Source organism: Podarcis pityusensis (genome assembly GCF_964106645.2).
Source record: "Podarcis pityusensis genome assembly, chromosome: 7".
Taxonomy (NCBI): domain Eukaryota; kingdom Metazoa; phylum Chordata; class Lepidosauria; order Squamata; family Lacertidae; genus Podarcis; species Podarcis pityusensis.
The window spans coordinates 68,380,176-68,400,873 of record NC_138031.1 but is presented as its reverse complement, the minus strand read 5'-3'; the positions used below and the strand labels follow the sequence as shown (position 1 = coordinate 68,400,873).

The window sequence follows — 20,698 nt, the reverse complement described above, 5'->3', positions numbered from 1 at the left end:
GTTTTATCTTGAACTTGCCAAACATTAAGAGCCACAGAAGAATGGGTTTTGTCTTGATAAAAAGATCTTAGTGGTTGTGTAACAACTGGTTGCCTGTCTTCTGCAATAGTTTTGTTACCTCACATGCTTTAGAAAAAGAAAAGTGAGGGGACTTTAATTTCTTCACAGCTCCATGGAGAAATCGCTGCCCTGGTTTAGCTATCACACTGAACTATGATTTAGGTTGACATCCAAACTAGGCTAATGGATTCTCCACTGGGCCATGGAGAAAGAGCTACAGGAAGCCTCCATCTCCTCCCACCCTTCCATCTCTGGCACAGTTGTCAGAAAGGGTTTGGAAACGGTGGCTACTGCTTTGCTGGCTATGGTTGGTTTGCAACGAAACAATTTAAAAACCTGTGGTGGGTCAGAATTGCTCTCAGGGTACTGGCATAACATCTGCTTACCTGGATGGGGTTGGGGGCAGGGCATAGTCAGGGTTGCAATATGCTGCTCCTGGCCAGCCCTAACCCAGCCTGGTAAGCAGCAATGATGCCAATGTTGAGATGGTAAGCTGCAATGATGCCAGTATGGTTCACCTCACCACATGTTCCATATCTGCTGTTGGCAGAGATTACGCCTTTCCCCCTAAAGTGGTTATGCTTATTGTGAAGACTTGACATGCTACAAATTCCAGGGAGGTAGCTGTGTTATTTTAGCTGCAACAGAATTAACAGTCTCCTGTGGGCACCTTTAAAGGCATGTGACGGGAACCAGAGAAGCACATGGGGAAGTCCAGAGGATAGAGGAGCCCTCTGAAGCAGCATGAATATTAGAGGAAGGAGCAGGGAATGGGTGCAGACTGGAAGCTTGTGCTAGCAGCAGATGCACTTTCTGCTCACACAAGAGACCATCTGGATCCCAGCCTAACATATTTATTGCAGCAAGAGTGTTTTTGGGTTACATCCAACTTGATCAGTTGAATTTTCAGAAGCTAATGGAGAAATAAACATATTAGTCAAAGCTGGAACAAAACTCTATTGTTTTTGATTCTGCTAAAGTCAGGGCTGCAGTTATGAAGTCATTATTATCAATGGGGGGGAAAGTCTAGTCACTGTCATATTTTTACCTGAAAAGAATGAAAATAGCTCATTAAATTGTAATAAAAACAATGACTTTTTTTTTACTAGAATATGTGGGTTGGAACCAGACAAAGTTAGTTGTGCTTTTGCTTGCCCCATCAGAATCTAACTTTAGGGTGCAATCCTATAACACCTTCCTGGGAGTAAGTCTCATTGAACTCAGTGCTTGATTCTGAGTAGACATGTATAGGATTGTCCTGTTAGTCTGGAGCCAACCATCTGTTTTTATTTCAGCCAGTCATGCTTGATATATTGTTGAATATCTATAATACATATATATACTAGCTGGATTAAAATGTTAAATGTCTGAAGAGAAACCATGCAGCAGAGTAAACTGTTTTAATGGTAAAATTAAGTACACAATGTTAAGTTACACTGGTTGTTTAGTGTATTTCAGAGCTGTTAATTAGATAATAGAAAGACTTTGCCGTCTGACATGGGTTTATGTGATATGGTTTTTCTGGCTTTCTGTGCCCTTGGTGATATGTCTTGCTGTTGAACATTAGTTTCCTTACTGGAATTCCTGAGCTTCTCTACAATTTGTGTTCTTGCTATCTTTTTTTGAACATTTTTATCATCATGTTGCAGGGCATTTCTGATCTGCAATTGTTCTGTAACAAACTATTTTTATATCTTTTAAAGGAAGAACCTTTTAATTTAAACTCAATTCATCTACAAGTTGAGTAACTTTTCAAAAAGCCAAGGTTAACCAAATTGTGCTAATGCTGGCTGCTTCTACAGAATTAATTTATTAATCAGAAGAAAGTCTCAACATTGTTTTCAGACTTTGTTGCACAGAAATATTTGCAGATCAGCATTGCTGATTCCTACAGATTTTTTTCACTTTCTCATCAGATCCTCAGTTGTGCTTTCGTAGTTCTGCAGTAAAGTTCTGTGCATCAAACAAGTTCTTTCCATGTAGTAGATGTGATGTACTCTAACTACCCATTCTGTTTTTAAAGAAGAAAAATGCAAACTGAGTGAATCTTTTTCCCATACACACTTACTACCAACATATTACACAAATTCATCCATAAAATACAGTTATCGCCATACATTATCCAGGGGTGAAAGGCTCCAAGAAAACAGCACCTGCTTTTTTGGCACAACCTAGGTTATTCCAATATAAAGATTTTAAGTAATTACCTAAAAAATACAGGACTGTAGTCAACTAGGTTTTACCCAGAGTAGGCCCATTGAAGTTAATGGAACTAACTTAAATATGTTCATTAATTTCAGTGGCTCCAAATTAGTTGAATACCACCTATAATTTCCCCCAGATTATTATATGTTGATAGTGTTAAATGTTAATTACAAATGTCCAGAGTGAATTCTAACCCCTTAACTCAATCAATGTAAGTTCCAGTTTTGAGATATTTGATAAATTGGATCTACTTACATATTGTTCAAAGTGCTGTGGCAGAAAGCAATTCATAAATGTTAAATTATCTCATCTTGTCTAAATGATGGAACAAATGTTTTGTTTGGAAAATTATTACATGTGTCTCTAGCAAAATTTAAAGTGGCGTAAGGAGTAGAACCAGCCCAGTGATAAGCTGCTCCAAAAAACATCATGCCACATAGAAAAACATAGAGCTGCCTCCAGTAGCTGTAAAAATGTAGATTATAACCTGTGTAGTTGCTGATAATTCCATTTTGTTGATGAAAGTTGTATTTCAAATTCATCCCAGTCCCTCAAAGCAAGTCACGCTCATCTTCACACTTCTCTTTTTCAACTTTAAAGTATTAGTCGTCATTAATGCCTTGTAAGGAAAATCTTTCAAGCTTTCCAAAGTGGTACAATATTCTGCTTAAAGCCTATAGCATTCCTTGTCAGACAGCTTAAGTTATTCATTAAGGTTAGACTTTAATTATGGAAAATGTTCACCAGTTTGCTTCAGTCTAACTCTGCTGCATGCGTTCATGAGTTCCATAAAGATTGCATGCTTTGTCTTTAATACAAATTGTATTTTATTTTCACACCCATCCTTGCTTTTTTATATTTCATTTTTGTTTCCCTATTCTTGGTTGGATGCCTGTGTATGTTTAATCCAAATCCTTGTCCAGTCCTGGAGTTTGAACTACGGAAAGCAAAGGAGACCATTCAGGCCCTCCGAGCCAACCTGACTCAGGCTGCAGGTGGTGTACATAAACCTTTTCCTTAGTTTTTTTTTTTTTTTTCATTTTGACAAAATAGCAGTAGGTGATGCCTCACAAAATGGAGAATAATAATTTTTTATATATTGCTGTTTGCAGAAAATGAAGTTCCTTTGCAGGAACGGAGAAATTACAAATCAAGTCCTGAAATTCAGGTGGGTAGTTTGGACTGGGGGGGGGGGGGAAACACCCTATTATTTGCTGTTATCGTCTACCAGCAGTTAGCCAATAGCCTTTTTTATAATAAAAAAAGCAATATTTATATACTCCTTGATTGCAGTAAAACTTGTAGGTGGTGTGGGGGCTGTTTGCCTGTAGATAGATATAGATAGATAAATAGATACATACATACATACATAGATAGACAGACAGACAGACACACTACACAATTAGCTTGTTGAGTACACCGTGTAAACTACTCTGTGATATCTAGACATGACTGAGCTGCTATCTTAATACATATGATAATGATAGAATAAATATTCTAATGAGAGTATTTACATCTCTTACATAACTTCCTTCTTTTTCCTAGGAACCAATTAAACCTCTTGAAAAAAGAGCTCTAAACTTCTTAGTCAATGAATTTTTATTAAAGAACAGCTACAAGCTTACTTCAATAACTTTTTCAGATGAAAGTGATGATCAGGTAAGTTTGAATAATAATTCCGTTACAGCTTGTCGTTTCCCCACTTACCTTTCCAAGCACTTGGTAATTCTTGAGCCTAGTTTCCAAACAATATTTGTATAGTGACTCATATGTAGGAGAGACTGATGCAGGCTTATTGTTTTGGTCAGAGCAGGAAATAGTAAACCACAAATGGAGGCCCACAACAAAATACATCTGTCTATCACCAGCTCCTGACAGTGGTGCTCCCCCTTCAGGGCTGCAGCCAGCTTGGAACATGAACTTTCTAGTACTGTTCAGGACTCATAGAGGGAGATAAGTCTTCAGGTGGAGCAGGTGTTCGCCCCCTCACTCCTAAGATAGTCCATTGCTATTCTGTTAAGTGCTGAAACGTTCAGGTGTGGATCTGGCTGCCAGCCTGGGACTTCTTTAAAGCAGAGAGAGGGTTCTAGAGAAGGAGAATAGAGATGAGAAAGGCCACCTTCCCTGATTAGCGTGGGAGGAAGACATTTTTGTGTTTTTTTAACTTGGTGGCAGCCATCTCTGTAACCTTAGAACCGAGGGGTGGGGGAGATTTGCAGGTGAAATTGTCCTTTTTTTCTTTTCTCATTCCTGAAACCTCCCTATAGACTTGGGACAGCCATACCCAGGATAGCTAGCTGATACAAGGCCAGAGTTCAGGTGTTATAACACTTCTTTGGGCTTCTCTGTCAATCTCCAACTTTACTGTCGGGTGGCCTTTTATGGGGCCTGATGGCCACTGCTCCCTCTAATTCTGGAGCCATACCTGGTCAAGTTTTTCAGCTCGCCCTCTGTCTTCCACTCAGCAATTTCCCCCCTCCTTTTTTGGCAAATGTTGACATGGTCTCTTGCTTCTTACTGGGGATTTCCCCCTAAGGTGCCAGGATCCTGTCTGCCATGCTGATTTTTGCTTATAAAGGGGATTTCCACAGCATGGCTTATTTTGGGGTTCAGTTTAAGAATCTGGCTGTCTGGTCCATGTTGGACATCTGTTTCCTTCAACCCTCCCCCATCTGTCTTATTTTTCCAGTCTGTTGCATCTCAGAAGTCATATAGCTCCTGTCTTCAGCCTTCTGAAAGAAACACCAAGCTTGCGCATACACACACAGGCATGCGCATGCTTATGTCTAACCAAGGTCAACTCATAACAATACTTGACGGGATGAGAAGGGAAGTTAACAATTAATCTTCTGCTTTTACACTTCTAAAGGATTTTGAATTATGGGATGACGTAGGACTGAACATTCCAAAGCCTCCAGACTTGCTACAACTCTACCGTGACTTTGGGAACCACCAAGTAACTTCAAAAGATGTTGTAGATGTAGCAGTTGGCCCGGAAGAGGATGAATTTGATGCAACCACTCCTATTCTAGAGAACATTCCTATATTTGGAACACCAGAATCTATAGAGGTAGACAAACATCATTCACTTTTGTCAGTTTAAAACCTGCTACCAAAATGCAGTGTGATAAATTATTTCCTCTCTCCCCCCCTTTATGTTTCCCCCCCCCCCTTTAGCAATGTGTAATGGTGCAGAAATTGGAAGATCAAATTAATGTGTTAAGCACCGAGAAGTGGTCTCTGCTGGAACAAATACGAAGGCTTGAAAGGTATATCCTCCAGCATTGTAGACTATGTGCTTTTTAGCAAATGGGAAGTTACTTGGCATTTTATAGTCTCGGAAAAGGCGGATGGCACAGATAAATAAATGAATCACTTAAATGCTCAGTAGTCATCTCAGTTACAACATAAATGGTAAACAATTCAATATTTACTTGACTTTGTAACTTCTTGTGTCTTGTTGATCTTAATGGTACCGTTAAGCGTGCCTAACTTTGTTTCATTTGTGCCCTAAATTGCATTGAATAGGCCAGACATTGAATTATGCTGCTTAAGAAACCACTTTGCTTACCAATGTGGTTTAGTTGCTATTTTCAAACTAACAGCTTTCAATACCACCAACCGTTGTATCCTAGAACACGAAGTCCCAGGGAGCCTTCCCACAGCAGCTGGTCCCAAGAAGGAATGATTACTGTTCCTTACTTATAAGCTCTTACGGCAAATTTATTCCAGTAGAAAACTGCTAAGTTTTATTCCTATGAAGTGTAACTAAGGTTTGTCCTATGCCTTGTAGCTTGTGGTTTATCTGGGAGAGTTAAACCATGAGCCTGGTTTCAGACCACATACTAAGCCAAACCATGGCTTAGCTGAGCAATACAGATAAATAACTGGGGAGGAGGAAAGTGGCCATGGTCTTGTATTTAGGAGTCCTCACATTTGCTCATTTGGGTTAAGCCATGACTTGGCTAAGCATTACATATGAACAAGGGTGCTACATGCTCCCTTCAGTATGATTTGTATCATGGAAAGATAGGGTTTTAATGGCTACAGAAGGGTTGCGGAGTCTGTGGTCCTCCGAAGATTGGATTCCAATTCCCAGATTGGGAATTATAACACAACATTTGGAGGGCCACAAGTTCCCTATTCCTAGGCTTAATAAATAATTTTTTGAAAACCTTCCAGTTTCATTTCCTAAGCTTCTGAAATAGGTTTTGTATATGACCTGGAACACATTTGGAAAACCTGTTAATATATATTTTAGGTTACTGGAAGTGGTTTACTTACTAACTTGTTTCTTAATTCCAATCCTTTATGTCCTGCCTGCCTCTTTTCAGTGAGATAGAGTACTTAAGAAATGAAAAAACTCCTGTTCCAGTGATATTCGATTCAGTCCAGTCATCTTTAGCTCAAGTGCCTCTCACAGTCCCAGACGATAACGGGAGATATTTAGATATCCAGAGTTCGCTTAATGATGGTCAGCATGGTGACACTGAAGAGAAAAGACCTCCTAAAGAAGATATGAGAATTTCTCTTCCTTTGAAGGAAAGAGAAAAACTTCCATCTTGTCCTCCATCAAATAAAGCTGCCATACACTTCGATAAACCCAATCGGTTAGTGGCTTATTCTTTTTCCAGTAAAATAATACCAATGTTGTAAGATTCTTTTAATGTTTCACTTGCTGTGCAGGGCAGATTTAACAAGTGTGTGAGGGATCTGAATTTTTAGTGCACCCCCCCTAAGCATTTGGGTTTTTCCCCTTCTGACATGGGAAATTTCCATGCGTGAAGCTAACAGTATCTCTCCTGCCTACCTTCCCAGTGCTGACCTGATCACTGATGCTCCTGCATTGTGTATCCAACTTGCTTGCATTCCTACCATTTAAACACTGACTGTGGTGGTCATTAAAATAAAATAAAAAGGTTCATGGTTCACTTCTCCAGCCATGGAAACTGCTGCTGCAGGATTAAAAGATGGGGCTCTAGTTGCATAAACACTTCATTCCTGCATGTACATATTGCTTCTTTGTATCACAGGTCAGAGATTTGAATCCCAGCCACCTCCAGCACCCCTATTAAAACAGATGGTTATGCCTGCTGCAAGTATGTTGAGGCCCTAGCTTTGAGATGAAAGGTGGTTTGTTTGACATTTGGATGCAGCCACAATGAGGCTGTCTCGTGTTCCTTTTGTTCTTTCATCTTGGCCAGGTAGCTTCAGACCTTTTCAGACCCAGGATCCACGTTTAACCCAAACATGCATTGGGGGATCCAGTTCTTAAGTCTTTTACCATATATTTGCATGGTGATGGTGCTCCTGTTGTGACCCCCTTGGGATCAGGCGATGACCCGCTAGTGGGTCGTGACCCACCAGTTATACCAGTGATCTAGTCCATATAACATCATGAGCTTATAGATACTGGTGCTCATCTTTTATCTCAAGAAAATGTGCAGTCACACCATAGGTTTTCATGCCTTACTGGTAATGTTCATGTATAGCATTTTTAAAAGACTTCGTAATATGTGTTTCTCACCCTGAGCCTCAAAATAATAGTGTTGAATATACTTTAAGTGGGACTTGATAATGAGCTTTCTTTTTGAAATGAATAATTTACTCATAAGCAATTTGAGATACCTCCTTGAAATCAGGACTGCTTCCTGAACGCTCTTTGTAAAAACCCAAATTTGAAAATTGCTACATTTGTATCAAAAGACTGAAATATAATTGGCTCATAATATTACCAAAGTCAGTTTCCCCATTTGGTTTGTAGTAGGCAGATAACCATTTCTATCCAACATTGTAAGATCTGAGGATTTTGATGGACCATATTGATTTTGATTCTTCCCCCCTCCCCAGCACATTACATGCAAGCATAATTAGGGTGGCATTTTAGTAAAATCCATTTGAATCTTAATCCTAGTTTACATAAATTACGAATGGTTCTTGTTTCCATTTTGGAACGTTCTGTTGCATTGAGAAACATAGCTTTCATCTTTTCAACAGACATGTGTAGCGCTCCCTTCCCCCGGTAAAATGCCTTTGTAAGTTGGGGTGGGTTGCACTGTAAGAAGAAAAGCGCAATATGAAATTTATAAACAAGACAGGTAACTCAAAAGATAGCAGTTGTTAATTACATTTTCCTTCTTGGTAACTTGTCCAAGCTTAGTGTACTTCTCGTTGTTGTTGTTGTTGTTGTTGTGAGGATAAAATGGGAAAGGAAAGGAGCCGTGTATGCCACCTTGAGCTCCTTGGAGGAAAGTTGGGATGTAAATGAAATAATCAAGAAATAGATAAAACTGAAATGTTGTTGCTGTTTTGTATTTTAAAAATCTGTTCACATCAGTGGGCAAGCTTTTGGTTTCTCGTGGAAACTAGTTTTCTCAGTCGAGTAATATAATCTGTATGATAGTGTAGGAGTAGCATTTGAGAGGTTTTTGGCTAATCTGTAAAGCAGTTTAGAATTCTAGCAGCGCACACACGCGCGCGCGCACACACACACACACACACACACACTGTGTTCTGTAGCTGTCAGTTGTGAGTCAAAGAGGCATGCTACTAATATCAGTTATCCAACTGTCTTCTATTTCTCCCCACGCCCCAACTACTGCAGGAAGCTGTCACATGCGTTCCATCAAGCATTGCTGTCTTTCTGTCAAATGTCAGCAGAGAGCCGTTTGGGATCAGAGGTATATGTCCTTTTTGGAAAATGTTAAATCTTGATGAGTTGTAACATCCAGGCTGAGGAGACCATATTGCTGAATTTTTAATACTCCAGCAGACTTCTGGCCCGTTGCTTATGTAGCTCCATAGAGGAGATTTTAGAATCTTTGGACTGGTTATTAGCTTTGGCAGACACACCCAGTAACCTCAACAAGTGCCATTGTTGAAATGGGGGTGGCTCCAGTTGTATTACTCAGATGGAGTTATACTGCTCCTCATGTGTTAGCCTACACAGATAACTTTTGTGTCTTTTGGTTTCAAGACGTTTAAAATGAGCATGTCAACCCAGTATCCTGTTGTGTGCTGATTTCTGGGACGGAAAACAAGACATGACTGATTTCTTAATTTACCTTAAGAATTGCATAAATGCCGTTTCTGGGACGGAAAACAAGACATGACTGATTTCTTAATTTACCTTAAGAATTGCATAAATGCCGTTGCAGCATATTATTTCTTTTTCTTTCTCTTTTAAATCAAAATTGCACTTCCAGGTGTCCCGAATTGCTGATAGTGAAAAAAGCGTCATGCTGATGCTTGGACGTTGCTTGCCGCATATCGTTCCTAATGTCCTGCTTGCAAAGCGAGAGGTGAGAAGTCCAGACATTTTTATTTCAATTTTATGCAACATTTCTGTTTATTGAGAAGTTAGTAGTGTTTATTATGTTGAAGTCGATTACTTGCAATCATCTTATTACTTTTGTGCATGCATCTCTGCTCCTAGAGAATGGTTGTGCACCTCTGCCAGGTGAGTTTAGCAAAACAGCATGATATCCTACTCTTTGTCCTTTTGCTTAAGATCCTTGATGGCACTCTGCAGGGCTGTTATTGTGAGTCCATCTGTTTTGCCCTTCAGTTTGCTTACTTGTGTTAGCTAAACCCACTTCTAGTGCTTCTGTGTGTCAAAGCAGAGTTATAATATTGAATTGGGGTGAATTAGCCTCTTAACATCGATGAGAATTATATATGTATAATTTAAAACAATACATATATAATTAACAGAGGTTCTCAAGGCAGCTTACAATATGTTTAAAATACAGTAAAACAATCAGGACGTTAGTCCCTAACTAGATAGGAATTCTTTATCCAAGTTACCATTGACATGGCTTGCAACTGTTGGCTCCCAGCGACAGGCATAAGAGGTCCAGGGGGTGGAAAGAAGGCAAAGATTAAAAGATGCTCCCCAGTCGCTTGATTCATCTGGCACTGAACATCTGGACCACAGCAGATTTCAAGGGGAAGGGGGAATACTTCTGCACTAGAATTCATTGCGAAAAGAGCCAAACATTAGGAGTCCCTTGTAAGGGAAGTAAGTTATATAGCTTTATTTCTTGTAAAGCAGAATATATGCTGGTAAAAAGCAAATAGAGCTACAAATATTGTTGTGCCTATACAACTTTTACAAGAAGAATGTCCTTAGAATTGAATAGCGTTTGGCAGAAGCAACTCACCCAGCAGGACAGAGCTGCAACATAAACTTCCCGGCCGTGGAGACACTGCTGCTTACTGGGTGGTAGGAATCAGAGAAGCTGGTACAATCTGAGCGCAACAGCAGAACCAGTCTGGTCTACTGTCAACAAGCAGGCTGCCTCACCCTTTTCCCTCCTGGTAAGCAGCAGCAACGCCACTTCTAGAAAGCTAGGCATTGTGCCTTTCCTCCATTGGGCAAGGCACTTCCAGTGCTTGGGAGTCAAGGGTTGATATGCTGTCACTTTTACAATGTAGATTATAATGCAGGGATAGGAAACCTGGTGCCTTCCAGATGTTATGGGACTCCAGTTCCCATCATCCCCAGCCAGCATGGCCTATGATCAGGGTTGATGGAAGTTAGAGTCCAACACCTGGTGGGGAGCAGGTTCACCGTACCTGCCGTGATGTGAGTCACATCATACTAACAGGATGATTCTTCTTGTAGGTACTTTTAGTGGTCTGGGATTTGGCCCTTATTGACAGAACTTTCTAATGCATATTATAAAGAATGACATGAGCTGAAGACGAGGCAGTTGTGTGTGTTTTGTTTTTGGTTAGGAACTGCTTTTCCAGCCAGCTTGGCTTTACCTATTAATCTAGAGAAATAGTCATGCGATTGGCATTTTAGCCCTTGGGGGCTGTATGAAAAGGCAACCAAGTCAAGAAATGTGTACTGATCCCTCCGTTACAATGACTTAGCAACCTCCATGTGTCTATAAACTTTTCATTAGATACATTGAAATTCTACAATTGCATGCAGCATTTAAGTCTATAAACTGTATACCTTATGGACTAAACTAATGATTCTGTTTAAGTTGTGATAGAAAAACAACTGTATAAGATGTGTTCCAGGATCAGTTACTAATTTCTGACTCTTGCCGTTTGGCTTGGCGGGGTGCTACCTGAGCTTCTCTTTGCAGCTCCTAGTTACACTTGGAGTTAGTGTAAGATTTCTGCAGCCTACCTCCTGCTTACTTTTCCCTTGCAAAATTTGTGGAAATAATAATAACTACATAAACATTCATTCAAGTTACTATCTATGTTTTAGATATGAAATGTGTTACATTAGAACCTTGTGCTTGCATGTAAACTTTTTTTTTAAAAAAAAGTAAAATATATTTGGCAAAATGCTGAATTTAGAAGAAAAGAAATACTAATGGTTTGTGTTGGAGCCTACTTGTGCACAAACATGAGGCCCATATTTTTATTTCAGTTTCCCTCATTTGGCATAATTTCAACAAATAATACACCTTCTGTTTTTATATTACACTCCAATACTAATTGTTGTGTATATAAACATGTGTACATTATGTGAGTGAACGATTGAATAACTAGGTTCTTAATGTTTACTTTTCCCGGATTAGTTACATGCCCGAGAAAGTCAGAGCAATGTTGAGTTTATTGCAATGTAGTACCCATTTCAAAACATACCACATGGGTGTACTACTTCAAAGTTCAACAGAATATGAATAATATGACAATACATGTTAGGTTGTTCTGATTTCATGAGAAGCAGAATTATATTATTAATGGTATAGATCAATATATTTACAGGGATCTGGTCACAGGGAGCAAAAGTAGCATGGAACTAGTTCTGTGAATTCAATAGGACTTTAAGGCAATGGCTTAAGGCAAAGACATGGACTCCCACGTTGTCTGAACCTGGGTTTAGCTCTCTCCAGACGAACCATGAGCTGCAACCAAGATTTGTCCAATACTGTATGGTTGTGGTTTTCCAGGACAGCTAAACTGTGAGCCCAGGTTCAGATGACATACTAAGCTGAACTGTGACTTAGCTCAGCGCAGCAGCAAAACAATCAGAAAGGAGCAAAGCAGCTGTGATCTCCTTTCCCAGAAAGAAACCTCACATTCACACTAAGCCATGGTTCATGATGTGTGACCCAGACCAAAGAATAGTTAAAGTGTTACAGCTTGGCGTAAATAGTTATTTAATAAGTTGTTCAGACGGGTGCTTTACTAAATTGAATGGTCCATCTAGGTGCAATCTTGGATTTGTCGATACCGTATCAGAAAACCTGTTTTGGTGGTTTGGGCCATTATCTTCTGGCACGTGAGCAGCATTGTGGAAGAAAAGGAAACACCCCTAGATTATTCATGTTTCCCCTTTAGAGCAAAGTGGATTGGGGAATTATTAGTTCTTCTGGCTAGGAATTTTGCAGTGTGTTGTAGTTAGAGAACCTGAGGAAACAGAGGCAAATGAGAAGATTGTAGGTATGGCCAAGGAAGACTTCATCGCATAATAGACAATGTACTTGAGGTAAAGCTTAAAGAAGAAGCACGCTTCATTCCTTTGGGAAACATTGTATTCTTTCCCAGTAAAGTCAAGTAAAGGTAAAGGGACCCCCGACCATTAGGTCCAGTCGTGGCCAACTCTGGGGTTGCGGCGCTCATATTGCTTTATTGGCCAAGGGAGCGGGCGTACAGCTTCCAGGTCATGTGGCCAGCATGACTAAGCCGCTTCTGGCGAACCAGAGCAGTGCATGGAAATGCCATTTACCTTCCCGCCGGAGCGGTACCTATTTATCTACTTGCACTTTGAGGTGCTTTCAAACTGCTAGGTTGGCAGAAGCAGGGACCGAGCAACGGGAGCTCACCCCGTCGCGGGGATTCGAACCGCCAACCTTCTGATCGGCAAGTCCTAGACTCTGTGGTTTAACCCACAGCGCCACCCGCGTCCCTTAAAGTCAAGTGTGACACTTAAATTAAAGCCTCTTTTCTTGACCATTTGAAACCTATAGTTTTTATGTTATCAGAGTTATTTATTTCATTCTTTTTTCCAAGAAACTGGGAAAGAAAAGCAAGGTGCTACATAGCGCCTGAAACCTGGGTTGTGGGGCGCTGAAACACAATTCCTTGTCGCATTTGTGCCGCGTTGCCTGACAGATCTCCTGGCTCTTGCGGCACCAAAGGAGGCGCATCTAGGGCTGCTCCTGGCAGTGGCAGGGGACAGCGGGAGGCTGGGGGCCACAAATGCGGAGCTGTTCGTTGTGCTGCTCCAACTTCTTAAACAACTTCGGCGGCGGTGTGGCTGCAAAACCACCCGCGACCCTCTCGCTTCCCGAGGCAGCGGCAGGAGTGATCCTGCTGCTGCCACCACCTTCTCCTCCTCCTATTCTCCCTCCTTCTGTCGGGCAAAGCCTCCCTTTCTTCCCCTTCCCTAAAGGGGAAGCTTCACTGAGGTGAGGTTTCGCTTCCCCACCCAGCCATGTAGAGGGATGGGGAGAGGGGAAGCTTCGCCTAACAGAGGGAGGGAGAATAGGAGGAAGAGAAGGCGGTGGCATCAAGATCACTCCTGCTGCTGCCCTGTGGAGTGAGAGGGTTGTTTGGGTCTGCAGGGTTGTTTGGAGCTACAAGCAGCTCTGCATTTGCAGCACCGATGGGGCTACGGGCAACAGCCCCAAGCAGTGCCTGGGCAGCATCCACAGCGGCACAGGGTCTGGCAGGGGGATTTCTGCAGCCTCGCCGCCCTTCGCCCTCACCCACCCTCCCCTTACAGACCAGGCAGGCAGGAAGCCAGCTGAGACGCGGCTCTCTTTGAAGTTCAGCTTCAGCGATCTCTTTAACGTGGGGCTGGCAGGGAGCAGTTCCGCCGCTGCCACCCTCAGCTCCAGCAGTGCCAATTTGAATTGAAATCTTAGGCGCAGTGTACGGCGACAAGAGCTCAGAAAATGCTTGCAATAGTAAAACTCCCTATCGCAGAATGCGCCCGTTACTATCGGAGTTTCATACATATTTTAAATAGAAATTCTGTTAAAGTACTTATTATGCACATGAACTTCAGACATTCCAGCTTCATGAATAAACCTCCAGCCAGATCTTTAGACCTAAAATCCCAAAGGACTCAATCCGTATCCTTCTTAGCAGATCGGCAGTCTTGCATTTTCCAGCCTAAGCAAGCCGCTGAGAACTGCTTCCAGGTAAGGCTGCCTAGGAGTGCAACACACTTAGTTCAGCTATATGCTATCTCTTTCTTGGAAGGATTATTATTTACTTAAAGCCTTTTGTTCAGTCTACATGTAGTGTAAAGGTAAAGGGACCCCTGACCATTAGGTCCAGTCGTGACCGACTCTGGGGTTGCAGCGCTCATCTCGCTTTATTGGCCGAGGGAGCTGGCGTACAGCTTCCGGGTCATGTGGCCAGCATGACTGAGCCACTTCTGGTGAACCAGAGCAGCGCACGGAAACGCCGTTTACCTTCCCGCTGGAGCGGTACCTATTTAGCTACTTGCACTTTTGACGTGCTTTTGAACTGCTAGGTTGGCAGGAGCAGGGACTGAGCAACGGGAGCTCATCCCATCACAGGGATTCAAACCGCCGACCTTCTGATCGGCAAGTCCTAGGCTCTGTGGTTTAACCCACAATGCCACCCGCCTCCCGCCTCATGTAGTGTAGGTAGTCTGTATTACGCTCTTGCTCCATACCTTCTGCACTCGAGAAATACCCTTGTCCCCCTCCAACTGTCCTCCCTCTTCTCTCCCTTTCATTAACAATACATGGAACATGCAGTAGGACATATCTGCTCAAGAAGATTTCTCATTGTCTCTCCACTCCCATTGATAGAAGGAAGTTTAGAAGCACAGATGCAGCGATGCAGAGAACGCTCCAATCCCATAGTATACATGAAAGAATATGACCCACGGACGTGGACACACAGCTAATTCCATCTGATACAATTTCCAGCTTTCTGCAAGGTAAAAGCAATAGCCTTGTATCCGCTCCATATCTACCAATTTGGATCAAATGAAACAACCTTGCAAAGAATAGTAAGCTGATACCTAGGTATAGATTGACCACTCTCATTCAGTCATCCTCTTTAAACTTTTGAGTGAAGAGGGACTCAAACTCATTTTCAAAAGCTTCCGATTTTCAATTTTTTAAAGTGTTGATTAAAAAAAAAAATTCCTTTACAGCATATACATGCATATACATAGTTCCACATACTCAATTAGGATTTGTTTTTGTATACTAAACATCAGCCCCCATGTCACATGAATAGTTTTTGAAAGCAATGAAAACTTTCAGAAGAAGTTTGTGGAAAGGAGATTTGCTGGTCACGAAGAAAAAAATTCAAAATGGATGCGCCTAAAATAGCTCTTTAGATCCTGTAGTGAAACTTGAGCAATCATTTGCAGCTTCTGTTGTGCTGAATATTTTAACAATGTGCCAGTGATTAACCATCAAAATAGACTCTTTTGTTGGATTCATCAGTAAAACTGTTTAGCGTTTGTTTTTTACTCAGCATGCTTAAAAAACCCCCACACTTTTCAATGCCCATTCAAAATGATTGGACAGTAACATTAAATATCCTTGTAGGAAGCTCTTGGCTGACACATAAATTACAAATGACTTGCCAGAAACTGAATGCTAGTTTATAATAAGCCCTGGCATGATGCAGGCTAGCATCCAAAAGCTGCCTCGGATAAGGGCATCTGATGCCACAATTGGATTTATTAGTTTTTTAACAGGCATCTTCATACATGATGAATTACCAGTTGCTTTTGCGTTCTTAAGTAGAAGTGTGGTATACAAGTTGCAACTTCCAGTAGCATATAAATACATTCCATAAATAAATGAATATACCTGAGCTATCCTCAAATCTTATTCAAGAAATCACTTTTATTAATACCATTGTGTGACAAACTTTAAATAACCAATTGTTAAAAGGTGATACCTTCAGAATGATTGATATTCTTGCAGAAATTAACAGATTCAAAATCTTTTCTACCTGCAGTACCTCCAGTTTCCTTTTAATGCATTATAGCTTCTGGTTCACTGGCACTTACTTCTGTTCTACTCTGAACGACTTTACACCTCCACCTTCACATTATTATTATTATTATTAGGCACTGCTACCATATGCATTTTAACATGCAGCTTCAGTTTCAGATATTCTCCCAACTCAAAGAATATTTCATAAAGTATGCCCTGGGCATACCGCTTTAAAATAATGCATTGAAATAAATACTCGTATCCTCCTGATTGTACATTAAAATGGTATGCAGTGTTGTCCATGTTTTCTCAGGTGCAAGTTCCACAGCATTCGGTCTATAAAAGAGAAGGTTAAATGATACATTTTAAAAGATAGAAGGTAAATGATAGAGGTATAGCAAATCATTGCCAGCTTCTTAGAATGGTTTTCTCCCTTTAAGTGTTTTTTCCTGCATGTTCATGTGCCTGTCACCTAGAAAATCAATAATGTGAGGCAAATAATAATAAATAATGTAGTTGCTTTGTTTTTACAATTAATTTAGTTTCAATGTTCGTCTTTTTCATCATTTATCAGGAATATATGGTTGATCAATATTTCCCCACTTGATCAACTTTTTATTTATATTTTAAAATTTGCTACTTCTCCTTGGTGTCCTCCTCGCCACCCATTACCTTACCCCTTGTACAGGAAGTTAAATATTTGAGCTATGTAAAATGATAATAACAGGCAAAGCTAAAATACATTAAAGCCAGTGACTTAAGTATTGCTATGTTCCCTTTATCAACATCAGCAGGCATTCAAAATTTCAATTAAAAAAAACCGTATGGATCAATTAAATTTGAATGTCAGTCAGAACTTGAGCATAAGTACAAAACTCATCAACCTTGTATCTAATACTGATATTGTGTACATCCTGTCACCTTTCTCACATCTAGATAGAACTCGCTTTGCATAGCAGGCCTTTCCTGACGCCGCTCATTCATATTTAAATGTGTTCCAAAATATCCATATTTTATGTTCTTTTATGCAATGAAGCCTTCATAGTTCACCAAAAATCTACTTGCTGTTTTTTTAGTGCGAAAGTCATCATCACAATTCTCTGTTCTTATATTATCCGTCATAGCTTCTTCCTGGCTCTCCAAATCTATGTGTAAAATAATTGTGTGTTTTATCTGGCCAAACCTAAGAGGGTGGAGGGTGACCTTGTTCGTTTTGGCTTATTTTTAAAGCTTTCTTAGCTCTCTTAAACTATATTATCCATTCTTCGATTGTCTTCACTTCACTTGTTTGCAGCTGCTCCATTTTTGGTTTGTCCTTCAGAGCCCAGATATCTTAGGAAGAATGCAATAACACGGGCAAGCATTTTGTATCAAGGCTCAGACTGCCTTGAAAAATTCTATAAAAATTACCCGGTTCTTTAGGCTTAACCCAATGTATACATACAGCTATTGAGGCAGGACAGATTCTCTCTTTCTCTTTCTCTCCCTTCCCCCCTGCTCAATAATTGGGCTTCCCTTAAGACGCCAGTGACTCCCCATTTTGTTAGTGAAAATCCCATTTATAACACAGTTTGGAACAGTCAGAATACTGAAGCAAAAGGTAACCTACTGATAAGATTAGCCTTTGTATGTCATACCTAGCATAGCGGTAACTATCAAAAAGAGTAAAAAACGTAATTAGTTGGTTTGGGATGAATGGTGCCATGGCATAAAAACAGCAACAACCATAGATGAGTGTCAACCCAGAATTGCTGACGAGGAAAATAAAACATTATAATAAATTGTTGTACATTTTCCAAGTTTAGTGTGAGTCACCTTTTTGTATTTCTGAAGTATTGTTGGTGGTTCTTTCTCTTTTCATTTTACCAATAAGACATGGAATTAAAATTGGTTCACAAAATCTTCCATTGTAAAGATTTGGGACGTGTGCCTGGAAAGAAAAGTTACAGCTGCTTACATTTTATTTCAAGACCAGGCCACAGTTCAGTTTCAATTAAGTGTAAAAGCTAGTGCAAAGCTACTGTAGTCCTCCAGCTGCAGATGCCGAATGTTTAGATACATTGCAGGAAAAACGATCAGGAACTAGGAAAATCTGCGTAATCTTTGCACTTACTTTGTTGCTTTTGTGGGCAGAATGTGCACAGATATGAATTGCCCGGAACCTCAGAATTCTGGTTTTAGTAGTAAAAAAAGTAAAGGTAAAGGACCCCTGACCGCTAAGTCCAGTCGCAAACGGCTCTGGGGTTGCGGCACTCATCTCGCTTTACTGGCCGAGGGAGCTGACGTTCATCCGCAGACAGTTTTTCCGGGTCATGTGGCCAGCATGACTAAGCCGCTTCTGGCAAAACCAGAGCAGCGCACGGAAACGCCATTTACCTTCCCACCAGAGCGGTACCTATTTATCTACTTGCATTTTGATGTGCTTTCAGACTGCTAGGTTGGCAGGAGCTGGGGCCGAACAATGGGAGCTCAAGGGGATTCGAACCGCCAACCTTCTGATTGGCAAGCCCAAGGCTCAGTGGTTTACACCACAGCGCCACCTACGTCCCTGGTCTTAGTAGGTTGTAGAGCAAACTAAACCTGTTAAACTGGCATAATTGTGTTATGGAAAATGTGTGGCAGCTATCAGTGGATAGTTCAAAGCATTTGAGTCATGTCATCTCACTAACTTTCTTTAAATAGTGTGCGTATGTGTGTATAATATGTAAAACGTTTGTGTTTATAGGGATAGGTAGGTAGAAAGTGTGTGTGTGTGTGTGTGTGTGTGTGTACATTCACTCTCTATGGGAACTAGTAGGGACTATCCTATTTGCTCTGGGGACATCAGCTTAATTCATGGAGCAGCCTAGGTTCACACGGTATTCCATGATAGGCCTGGAATAATTGGATTGAAGTTACTTTCTGGCAGTCAGTGCGTAACACCAAATATTTTTTTCTGTGTTTGCTTAGCCTCATCTTTCGTTTGTGTTTTTTAAAAAAAACAACAAAAAACTAAACCAATTTCTTTTCTTCAACTTCAGTAAGGAAACATATCGATAATAAACATAAGCATTTGTAGCACAGTCTTATTGGTGCTATTAGAACCTGTAAACAGAACATGTGTTATTTTACAACTTGTGATTCTATGAGAAATCAATATGCAAGCTAATTGTGCTCATGCTGGTCGTAGATTAACTAGATCTTATTTTACTTTATGGTTTTAAATGTTTTCTAGGCCTTTTTTAAAGACCGTTGTTTGATAGCTTTTCACCTTTCCCTCCCACTCGCACCTTTAGGAACTGATACCCCTCATACTGTGTACAGCTTGCCTCCATCCTGAACCCAAAGAGAGAGATCAGCTCCTACACATATTGTTCAACTTGATCAAAAGGCCAGATGATGAGCAAAGGTGTGTCTTTGATGTGTGGGAAACACTTTTCTTTTTTGAAATTTGAAGGCTATTAACTACTTTTCTTGTTGCAGGCTTTTAGTAAAATAGGAACATAGTATCTCTGGGCAGCCGCCCAGAATGGTTGGGGAAACCCAGCCAGATGGGCGGGGTATAAATAAATTATTATTATTATTATTGTTATTATTATTATTATTATTAAATTTTATTTATATCCCGCCCTCTCCAGCCGAAGCCGGGCTCAGGGCGGCTAACAACAATAAAATAATACAACATTCTAAAATCATTTCATTAAAATTAATTCAACTCAAATTGATGGCAACCATTAGGCTAAAGTTCTGTGAAGATTGCCATTTATTATTATTATTATTATTATTATTATTATTATTATTATTATTTATTACAGTGGTACCTCAGGTTGAAGAACTTAATTCATTCTGGAGGTCCGTTCTTAACCTGAAACTGTTCTTAACCTGAAGCACCACTTTAGCTAATGGGGCCTCCCGCTGCCACGCGATTTCTGTTCTCATCCTGAAGCAAAGTTCTTAACCTGAGGTACTATTTCTGGGTTAGCGGAATCTGTCACCTGAAGCGTCTGTAACCTGAAGCGTATGTAACCCGAGGTACCACTGTATTATTATTATTAGCAGTCAGCAGTCATTCACTTATACATTGCCTGTTCTGTTACAACAGAGGTGGGGAGCCTTTCTAAACTAGAGGAGCAATGGATGTATGGTAGGCTACCTTCTAGCCTTCAAAAGTCAGGTTTCTGAACACACCTCTTTACGTGCAGCGAAGCATCGAAGTACACATTCTAGCCAGGCATAAACACTTGAGGAAGGTTCAGAGCAAAAGCGTGGCTTAGGGAAATTCCCACGGGTGGAATAGAGATTTTGCTTCTAGGCCAGAGTGACAACGTACCGTAGTTTTCGCTCCATTACACGCATTTTTTTCCTCCTAGAAAGTAAGGGGAAATGTCTGTGCGTGTTACGGAGCGAATGCTTCCTTCCTCCGTGGTTTCCAGTGGGAGAAGAGCCGCTGAATGGGGAGGAGAGAGGGACAGAGTGCCTGCTTCTTTAAAGGAGCAAAGCGGGAGGGGAGGGGAGCTGCTTACACGAGTGTAAGCAGCTCCTGT

At 40.8% G+C, this 20,698-nt stretch overlaps 1 protein-coding gene across 5 annotated transcripts in view; it reads left to right on the top strand.

The window, feature by feature from the left end:
- RELCH (RAB11 binding and LisH domain, coiled-coil and HEAT repeat containing) overlaps positions 1–20,698 on the top strand; it is a 64,862-nt gene that overhangs the window by 12,841 nt on the left and 31,323 nt on the right. For 3 of the 5 annotated variants that reach the window (XR_013988912.1, XM_081014663.1, XM_081014662.1), the window contains exons 3-11: positions 3,189–3,260; positions 3,378–3,433; positions 3,811–3,924; positions 5,135–5,335; positions 5,443–5,534; positions 6,600–6,875; positions 8,870–8,945; positions 9,471–9,566; positions 19,451–19,563. Coding sequence is in view for 3 of the 5 variants with exons in the window: in XM_081014663.1 (XP_080870789.1) it covers positions 3,189–3,260; positions 3,378–3,433; positions 3,811–3,924; positions 5,135–5,335; positions 5,443–5,534; positions 6,600–6,875; positions 8,870–8,945; positions 9,471–9,566; positions 19,451–19,563 (1,096 nt within the window). In the remaining 2 variants the exon portion in view is untranslated. Of the gene's footprint in view, positions 1–3,188; positions 3,261–3,377; positions 3,434–3,810; positions 3,925–5,134; positions 5,336–5,442; positions 5,535–6,599; positions 6,876–8,869; positions 8,946–9,470; positions 9,567–15,026; positions 15,158–19,450; positions 19,564–20,698 lie in introns of those variants that run through there. The other 2 variants (XM_081014664.1, XM_081014665.1) reach the window with 2 other exon arrangements.